Source organism: Pungitius pungitius, chromosome 11, assembly GCF_949316345.1.
Source record: "Pungitius pungitius chromosome 11, fPunPun2.1, whole genome shotgun sequence".
Classification (NCBI taxonomy): Eukaryota; Metazoa; Chordata; class Actinopteri; order Perciformes; family Gasterosteidae; genus Pungitius; species Pungitius pungitius.
This window is the reverse complement of record NC_084910.1, coordinates 18445009-18455394: the sequence shown is the minus strand read 5'-3', so window position 1 is coordinate 18455394 and position 10386 is coordinate 18445009. Positions and strand designations below refer to the sequence as shown.

The 10386-nt window shown below is 45.6% G+C and overlaps 2 protein-coding genes across 2 annotated transcripts; one reads left to right on the top strand and one right to left on the bottom strand.

The window, feature by feature from the left end:
• Window positions 1-251: 251 nt before the first annotated feature.
• On the top strand, window positions 252-3557 carry LOC119198004 (sialic acid-binding Ig-like lectin 9). Its single transcript, XM_062565591.1, has 5 exons — window positions 252-473; window positions 835-1239; window positions 1380-1700; window positions 2588-2684; window positions 2784-3557. Exons 1-5 carry the CDS (start codon window positions 413-415, stop codon window positions 2890-2892), a joined length of 993 nt encoding a protein of 330 aa, XP_062421575.1. The 5' UTR covers window positions 252-412; the 3' UTR covers window positions 2893-3557.
• A 3991-nt stretch (window positions 3558-7548) lies between these two features.
• Window positions 7549-9812, bottom strand: arl4aa (ADP-ribosylation factor-like 4aa). Its single transcript, XM_062565685.1, has 2 exons — window positions 9621-9812; window positions 7549-8966 (listed from the first exon to the last, which is right to left on the bottom strand). The coding sequence occupies exon 2, from the start codon at window positions 8874-8876 to the stop codon at window positions 8274-8276; it is 603 nt and encodes a 200-aa protein (XP_062421669.1). The 5' UTR covers window positions 8877-8966; window positions 9621-9812; the 3' UTR covers window positions 7549-8273.
• Window positions 9813-10386: the final 574 nt, after the last annotated feature.

The following is a 10386-nucleotide window of genomic DNA, read 5'->3' as shown; positions in this document are numbered from 1 at the left end:
CATGTTTTGAAGTCTGGCTTCAGCGACAAAACCTCCAAATATACTCATGAGATGTGTTTCTTATACACATTTATTTATGAATATGTAGCACGGCTTAGCAGTGTGAAAAGGAACTTCCTTTAAATGAGTTGTTCCGCAAAGAAGAACAGAGTCGGAGAGGAAGAAGACAAAGAGGAAGAGAGGAAGAGGAAGAGAGGAAGAGGAAGAGAGGAAGAGGAATAGAGGAAGAGGAAGAGAGGAAGAGAGGAAGAGTGAGTCCAGAGACGCTGGGCAGAGATCAGCGTGGTGAGGAGGGAGCAGCAGAACCAGACCACGAGACGTGAAACAAGCGGCACCGCACTTTAATGAGCACATTGAAACGTTTGTTCTTGTTAAAGGAAAAGAGACGGACTGTCTCCATCGTCCAATCAGGATGTTTGTTCTCATCTGTGCGACTCTGCTCTTCTCTGTGAGACGCATCTCTGCTGCTACAGGTACCATCTTTATTATCATCTAGTTATGACGCCAACATTAAGACATGAGAGTCAATAGTTTGCTTTGATAGATGTCCTCAATGGAAGCACCTGTTGAGTCACTTTGACAATGTGGGGCAGACATATATACAATTATATATTTAATAGAAATATTGACTTGTTTTAAGGTTATGTGAAGAAGAAAAAGTAACTGAAAAAAGCCTTCTTATAAAACACAACCAGTCCAAAGTTAAATATTTTTTATCAAGATTTAATCACGTATTTCACTGTTTCTATCTCACATCTTTTATTTAACTGAAATGGTCTGTCATCATGTTAAGATAACCCAAATCCCTGTTTTTTTCTCTGTTTGTATTAACAGATGGATCAGTAACCTGGTGTTTTAGAGAGTACTGCATCACGGTCAGAGAAGGAGAAATAGCCGCAGAGGCTGGACTCTGTGTGGTCATACCGTGTTCTTTCACCACTGCTGATGGCTTCACACCCAAACATCTGGTGTGGTACAAATGTGAACCATCAAATCAAAAATGTGGGGATTCAGACATGATATTCCACTCCAACGAGGGCAACAAGAGAGTTCAGGCTGGGTTTAGGGGACGAGTTTCACTGCTGGAGCCTAATGTGGGTCTGAAGAACTGCAGCATCATCATCAATGACCTCACTGAGTCAGACTCTGGATCATATCGACTCAGAGTTAACAGTTTACTAAAAAATAGGAAAGAAGATGGAGTAACATTCAAGCAAAAAGTAACTATCTCTGTCAAAGGTACGAAGAGCTTCAATAAATATACTTATATAATATGACAATCAAATGTATTGAAAGTCTGAACGGAGCTTTGAAGTTCCACAAATGTTGCGTTGAAGTGAGTGTTGATCTTCATCTCTCACTGACTGCTCTCCCTTCAGGTCTGACCCAGAAGCCCACAGTGGGGATTCCTCCTCTGGCAGAGGGGCAGCAGACCACACTGAGCTGCACTGCTCCTGGTCTCTGCTCTGGATCGGATCCTGAGATCACCTGGACGTGGAGAGGAGCAGGAGAGAAGGACTCTCCCGTCACAGGAAGCATCACTGCTGTGAAGACCGAGCACCTGACTTGTGTCACACGGAGACGCAGCTCCACTTTGACCTTTAACCCTTCAGCTGAACACCACGGCACCAATGTGACCTGTAAGGTCAGCTTCACCAACAACATCACTACAGAGGAGACGGTCACTCTGAATGTGACCTGTGAGTATCACTGACCTTCATGCTCACCTTCACTCTGTGACGTCTAAAGGGTTCTCCACATGTAGAAGGTTTATCTAAACGTCGGTTGGTTTTACAACATCAAAGGTGTTCTTGTTAAATGTTGGGAAATCGGTGGCGTCATTCATTTCAAATGCTCTATAACATATAAACTTTAGAGAGAAAGAGAAGAGAGATTGTTGGATTTTTATGCTCCTTTTTCAATATTTTTGTTTTTAATGGACTTTTTGTTCTTACTTATTTGGCTTCAACCAACATAATAGTTTAATAAAAAAAGTTGTTCTGTTCACAAATTCTAAAAGTTTGTATAAAATGTTTTCCTGAAGATATGAAGAAACCTTTGATCAGTGTAAGTAGGCTGCAGTCTGAAGGGTCTTCATGTGCTTTTACTTTACAATGAGACCGTGGAAGGTAAACATTTTAAGAGGTCCTCCCCTTTGTGTGTGTGTGTGTGTGTGTGTGTGTGTGTGTGCGCTGCTGGTCAACAACACTTTTGTTGAGAATTTCAGCGGCAATGAATTTGGGGAAGTGAAACAAACATTACGCATTTTAACCTCAGGGAAGCAGGACGGTGAAAACACACACACAGATAATCACTGACATCATTAAGCCTTTATTGTTGGATATAAAGAACAATTTGTTGAGCTGATGTTTTGAAAATGTGAACTATGATGAAATAATCAATTTCAATAGAATATGTGTAATTATGTCCTTCAGCCTTAATAGAAATGCCACCAACTGCTATGATGTAATGATTTTAAATCAATCCATTGATGAATTGATGTCATTTTTGGTGTTTATCATTAACACCGGTTGAATGTGCACAGCTTTAATAACACTAATCTTCATTATGTCATTTGTAACATTAGATCTACATGGACCAAGTGCAGAGCTTCTCTGGATGGTGATCGCTGTCATTTCTCTCATTGTGAACATCATCATGATGGTCCTCTTGATGTTTCTTTGGTACGTCCCCACTTCATCATGTGATGCTTGGATCACTCCGTCCATGCAGCGGAGACCTTGAGACAACGCGTCATGTGTCACTCTTTCTTCTCTCCAAAGGAACACGAGGAAAAAAGTGACGCCAAACCAAGAGGACAGGACTTACATGTCACTGCAGAAAACCGACCAATCCTCAGAGTATGATGTCATCGCTCGACCTCTGAACTAAGAGGCCTCAGCTTCCACTGAGGGATCGACGAGATGCTTCTTTCATTCCTCCCTTCAACATGTCTGAAGGGTCATCAATACGGTTCCTAGACTTTCTTTAACTTAACTGTAACCTGTATCCCACTTTGGACAGTGTTATTATTTTATTAGTTTACATTTTATGTACAAATGAGCATTTGATTGCAACAACGTATATGAGATAATAAAGATTTATTTTGCCTAATTTGACTAATATTACTGCTGCTCAGAACAAAGAATATTTTGCCCAAATAATATTGAACTATTACAACTATTATTATAGTATTAGACTAACTGACAGATTTGGTACCCACCCTTTGTAATGTAAAACATTACAGAGAAATAAACTCATCAGAATGATCAGGTGTTTATCTCTTCATTAATCCATCATTAAAAAAGTACTTTCAAAAGGACTGCAGTCTTTATCTTTTTACTTCTACTCAAAACCTAAAAATACCACTTTATTTTTAATTATTGGTTTATATATAAGTATACATATCTCCTAAAGCGTTTCAGTGTTGTAGTACATTATTATTATTATTATCATATAATAGTTAATAGGATCTCTTTTCTACATGTTCACATACACTTGTCACTGCTTATAATAATTCATAATTTCACCCGTTTACTGTCAGTTTTCAATACAAATTCAACCGAAATGTCATCTTCTCTTTATTTTGCTTTTTGCCTTTTACTCTTAGCTCATGGAAACAGGGAAAAGGGATTTATTTAAAACAGGCTCTTATATGGGACAGTGAATTGATTATAATCCACTGTATTTGAGAAAATACCAACATTGGTTTAATTATGAGGTGTTTATTTACAATGATACATAGAGACAGAGAGAGAGAGAGAGAGAGAGAGAGAGAGAGGTAGGGGACGAGGATGGAACATGAGAGGAGACACGAGACCTCGTGCAGGTGCAGAGAAGCAGGGTAAAAACACCTCTGTGCTGTTTTTTTGATAAAGAACTGCTAGCACGCTAACATGCTAATAAAATAGGGAATATTGCAAAGGTTTTACACACTAAACTACAACATGCTATCATTTTATTACAAGTAAGTTAGCATGCAGACATTAGCATTTAGCTTAAAGAACCTGGCATGGCTGCAGTGTCGTAATCTTGTTTTAACATTTAATTTAAAGAACACAGTGGAGGTCACAGTGGAGGATGAGATATTAGCTTGTTGTTCTGTGTCCGGTTATCTTCACCTGGCCGCTCTCTCCTCCTCTGGTCCCTGGGTGGAGGGACTAAACGTCGGAGATGACTGGCGGCGGGGGGGGTGGGGTTTCGATCTGTGATCCCTGAAAGTAGGCTTCGAGATAACGAGTTTAGGAAGACCTCGACAACGCGGCAGTGCTAACCATTTAGCATGTGCTAACCATTTAGCATGTGCTGATGTGTGCAGCAGACCACCAACAGTCACTGTGGAGACGTTTAAGTTTACATCCCCGCATGGCACCACCCTAAAATGTAATCTTTCAAAAATAGACACTACTTGTTAAAATGGGGGAAAAAACGGTCCTATTTGTCACGTTTCTAACGGCTGACGGAGGATCAGCACTCAGATGTTTTGGGCCTGCGTTGCCTCGGCTCCCTCTTTGTCTGCACGGACCCTGAGGGATGAATGAAACCAGCTTCTCTTCTCTGCACCAAAGAACACGGGAGTGCACTTCTCCAGCTCCTCAAACAGCGTCTCCCTCCTCCTCCTCCTCCTCCTCCCCCCCCTCCTCCCCTCGCAGGTGGCCCCGTTCGCTGCTTTGAGCGAGGCTGCAGGGCCACGGGGAGGAATTCACATGTAAATAGGCCACTCGCTCTGAATAGACCCGGGGAAGAGAAATGAGTGCCGTCATGATAACCTTGCATCGTAAACGGGCCTGTGCTGCGACGTCTTCTTTTAAAAGTACACTCAGGGGTTCATCTACAAACTCGGCAGAGTGGGAGAACCCTCTGGGGGGTGGATTCATGGGGAAAGCGAAGTTGTGCAATTTGACACAACATGAAAAAAAGAGCTTTATGGAATCCATTTTGAAATACACCTCCCTCTGTGCCCCAACACGCCCAGAGGCTCCCAAAGTCGTCATTCAGAGAATCCGGGCATTTGAGTGTGAACAGCGTAGTCTTGGGGGTCACGGTTAAGAAAAGGCCTTCATACACCACCTCGCAACACGCATACGTGCTCCGGTCCAGTTTCCCTTTCATCTCCTGCTCAGTGGAACACTCGGCAAGGATCACTTTTTACTTCAAAAGCATCTTGTGGAGCCACAAGTCATTCTTTGCTCTATCCCGTTTGTCTTTGTGGTCCTTGTGTGAAAATAGAAATACAGCGAAAAGACTTCAGCTCTCATGAGATACGTTGTTTTAGCACGCTGAGTCACTATTAGTTGCAGTTCCCAACATGACATCTGTGGTATTTCCTCTACTGCCCGCCATCTAATTTACTGCAGGTGATGTAGGGATATAGAGAAGGACACCGAGTTATGTCACTATATGTGGAGCTTTATAGTACAGAAGCCCCTGTAAGGTCATGAAACAGCGTGTTGATGCAATAACAAATGTGATTTAACATATTGCATGTTATATGTAACACACACACACACACACATATATATATATATATATATATATATATACGTATATATATATAAATAAAAATTGTTGTTCGGATTAGAATATTTATAACTTTATTTGGTTAAATAATAATAATGGAATAACTTTAAGTTGAAATAAGAAAGAAGACTAATTTAAAACTGTAGCCTCTTAAGAGTCACCCGTCAGGTCAACTAAGTTGTGTCACTGCAGCGCGCCGACAGTGTTTGAAGGGTGTCTCCATGCCGACGATCACTGAGGAGAGATTATTAAAAGTCAGGCCTGACGAGGTGGATTTACAGCGCGGGCGGGGGGGGGGGGGGGGGAGGCGTTCCTCCGCAACAACGTGGAACATTTTGTACAGTGTTCAGTGCTCGGCCTGGAAAACAGCTGCCAAACAAACCCCATCCGGCCTCAGGCGCATCTCCAGCGCGGCGCTCTGCAGCAGCAGCAACGGGACGGAAACTCCTCCGAATAAGACACCGTCCCGAGGTTAATGGGTCAGGGCCCCCCGGACAGGAGATTCAAACCCCCCTCCCCCTCTCCCCCTCCCGAATGCACCTTTCACTTAAGACTTTGGACGTGAGGGAGCTGTTTCTGCACGTAGAAACATAACACAAAACAAACAGGAGTTCCCTGAGAGAAATGGCCCGAGTACGAACAAGGTGGAGCAGGAAATGACCTATTAATTGACACACAAACACACACAGACACACACACACACACACACACACACAGCTGACGTGGTTTTCTGAGGATAAAGGAAGTAGTATCTGGAAAAGTGCGAATGTTCCTTTGCCCTTTGAGTTTCCTTCCTTAGCAAACACGTCGGGAAGAGGCACCTGGACCCCCCCCACCCCTCCCCCTTCTACCCCCACACAAACACACACACACACATAAATGATTCATCAACTTTTGACAAAAATGGGGCATTGTGGGGGTCAATAGTGTGGGTTCAGATATCCAGCTGGGACACATCAGTGTCATTTTCCTCACTCGCTTGCCATACTCATGCCCCCCCCCCCCCCCTCACCCCCCCCCCCCTCCCCCACCTCCCACCTCTGCCTGGAACTATCCAAAGTCATAGTAGCCACAAAACACTCAATCATGTCCTGCTGTAGCTTTAAAGTCAAACAAATGTGTGAAAATGAACACTAACGGCGCATGGTTTCTATTTTCAAACGCATACCCCCCCCCCCCCGCCCTCCCCTCCCCCCGAGACACGGCATAAAAACCCCACATCAAGGTCACAATTATCACTTCTATCTGGAGCGGGTAGTTGTGTGGTTAGCGGCGGCTGTCATGTGACCCGACCTGCGAGCTATTCTTGACACATATTTGATTGTTTCAGGAGGAATGGAGTGGGCGGGGAGGAGGAGGGGGGGGGAGTGGGGGGAGGAGTGGCGTTAATGCACCGGGGCCACATTCGGATCGGGCCTCCCGACCGCCCCGACTGCATTCTCTGTGACGGCCTCGCTCCGCTGCCTCTCTTAACCTCTCCCCGCCGCAGAGCGCTGCATTATTTTGTTTTCCTCGCGTTGGTGTTCATCGATGTGCACGGCGGGGAGGGGGGGGGGGGGGGGGGGGGGATGTGGATGCCGCGTGTGATGTGGCGCCATCGGATGTGCCGCTCTGTATGGTCAGCGCATCAGGCGGCGATCCACACAGAGGCGAGTGAGAGGCGAACGCTGCGGGTTTCATTAATACAAAAACGTTTAAAAAAAACAAAAAATAAAGGCACAAAGTTTCATTTCGGACGTGACGTCAGGAACATTTTTTTCAAAAGACGTGGACCGTCAGGTTTTGGGGCGTGGGCCTGTGTCAACAGGATCTCATTGTGCAAGTCGGCGTGAAACGAAAGCGAGGACATTTTTTTTTTTTTTTTCCCCAGAGTGATAACTAGAGCACGGTGTTCTACTTGGTTTCGTGTCACGTTGACAAAAGACAAATGGACAGACGTCCCTCTTGGACGGTCTCCAGCCTCTCAAAGCTCCGGCTAACACCTTTGAGGAAACACGAATAAAATAATAAACACTGCATACCACTGTGGACATTGCTAAATATGTTTTATTAGGCATAACCTGTCTAATGACATGTGTATCTTTCCCAAAGATTTCTGTAAAATCCACACACAATATGCTCTATTTTGTTTAGAAACTGTAAACTTCATAAGAAGAGATTTTCTAAAGTGCTTTGAAAAACAGATTTGATGTATGAGACAGCAAGCAAATGGGTAGTAATGCAATAACGCACGATAATACTTTTCCTTCAAAAAGGAGAAAGTCCAGTGTAAAAAAAATAAAATAAAATGAACTACACATAATAAAGTACGGCACTGTGAAAAGATTAGTTTGCTCCTCGGGTGCGACAACGTTCACTCATTAACCAAATAAACCTTCAACTAGTTTTCTTAAATTACTTTTTTGGTAATGTTGTTTGGAACATCCGTTCATGAAACATCCTTCACTTCTCTCTCGCCCTCCCGCAACACCGGAACCCCCCCCCCCGCACCCCCCCCGGCGCGCCGCCACGTAATCCACACGAAGCTCTTCGTCGCGCAACATGTCCGAACCTTTCGCATCTTCGTACTGTATTCCTCTAAACCGTCACTTCTTGATCGACAGCGTCACCACGAGACCCCGGACCGGGGGGGGGGGGGGGGGGGGGGGACTGATAAAACTCAGCATTTTGAACCTGCAGCAGTGTCAGTAATCCACCCCGGATTACAGCATCCTTCACTTGTAACAGCCGGAGAGTCTTCGTCGTACCCTCGCCTATCTCTTCTTGCTCTGCTGCCGCAGCGCCCTCCTCCTCTTCAGGATCATGTCGTGGAGTCGGTCCAGGCCCTCCCTGAGCCCGTCGCCGATGATGGCGCAGGTGGACTGCAGGTGCCAGGGGGTGGCGGGCCCCAGTTCCTTCAGCGCCAGCAGCTTCTCGATCTCCGCCAGCCCCAAGGAGTTCCTCAGGTCCTGCTTGTTGGCCACCACCAGCAGGGGCACCCCTTGGTTTTCGGAGGTCTTGGCGATTTTGTGGAGCTCCGTCTTGGCCTCCTCCATGCGCTCCGCGTCCACCGAGTCCACCACGAAGACGATGCCGTCCGCGCGCCGCGTGTACGACTTCCAGAGGGGGCGGAGCTTCTCCTGGCCGCCCACGTCCCAGAAGTGGAAGGTGACCGTGCGGCGGCCGCCCAGGGACACCTTCACCCTCTCGGCGTTGAAGCCCCGGGTGGGCACCGTGTTCACGAACTCGTTGAACTGCAGCCTGTAGAGGACGGTGGTCTTGCCCGCCGAGTCCAGGCCCAGGATGGCGATGTGAAACGACTGGAAGAACGAGACGTTGGAGAGGAGGCGGGGTTGTTCGGACAGTCCATTCCCCATCTTTCCTCCGGGGGGGAGGGGACGGCGTCCAAATTCCGCTCCGGCGCTCAAAGCTCTGCTTGGGTTCCAATAAACGACCGCGGCGATCACCTGAAAAGAGAAAATATTTATTAGATTTTGACTTCAAGACATCACCAATGGGCAAAAAAAAAAAAAGAGCACAAATCGAGCTGTAAAGTCTAAGTGACGTAACACCATGAACTGTTGGTTACACCTGAACAAAGTACTTCATACTGTTCATTCGAGGCGCAATCCTTCGTTTACGACACAGTCAAAGTCCACTGTGGTGCGTCACCTGCTACAAAAACATCCTCTACGGCCGCGCTACGTGACGTCTACGTTGACACGTCCGAGGCTTTGTAGCCCCCTGACATCCAAAGCAGTGTGTCTCACAGCCACCATATTGTTCCAAGTTTAATGAATTCACCTCGCAGGTTAACACTTGACATTCCTGCAGGGGCCTGTGTGCTACCCCCCCCCCCCCCCTCCCACGGTGTTTTACTCTTATTTTACAGCATAGTCCTTCTAGTGTGATTACACATGGAGTTGAGCCGCCGAAAGGCTCGGTGTTTAATCTGGACGTTACGCAGAAGCAGCAGCACCGCGTTCACGGAGGACTAACAAGTATTAACGCGGCAGGTCCAAAAAAACACAAACACACAAAAAAAACGGAAAACTAATCCTCCGTGAACACGCGCGCGCAGACACAAACGCACGGTCCAAACGGCGTGGAAATAAACTCACGTTTGTTGTTGTTGTATTTTTTTTTTTTTATCTGTACGACGGTGGTGAAGCCCTTCTCCTCCTAGGTGGCGGGGAGACCTGCCTGTCGGTCCGCGGTGTCCCGGTGTGTCCTGGCTCCTCTGCCGCCGCCGCCGCCGACACCGCAGTCGGTGAGGATCGACGCCCACACGCCGCCTCCGATTGGCGCGTTCACCGCGGTCCCTGCCGGCTGATTGGCCGAGACGGCTTGTCGATCGCAGCGTCGTCGCCCGGGAATCAGGATCACCTGTTGTTGCGTCCGTCCGTCACGCCATTTACTTATTACCGTCTTTATTTGTTTGACCCTTCGGTCATTTATCGTAATGGATTTAAATGACTGCAAACTGAGGTGGTAAAAAAATAAAACATATCCCTCTAATTTGGTGCTAGTGTAATAGTAAAGGATCTTTGCCCATTAAATAATAACTAGAAAATTCAGATTTCAGTGTTTATTGGACCATTAGTAAAAAAATAAAAAAATAATTATATTCACATATATGATTTTTTTTTGTATTACATTTGATAAATACAGAATCATTAATAACAAATTAATAATACAATTATACAGTGTTATTTTTAGTAAAAATAGCTTCCTTTATAGGGAGTTTATTAGATTGACTCTGATTAAATTGATTGTTCATGCCACAGAGCCCTCTATCCCAGTAGCCTCTCTATCAGCAGTCCATGGGATAGAAGCTTTCATCTCATTGTTTGGTACGGCAGAAGATCACAAAGGATAAATAAAAGA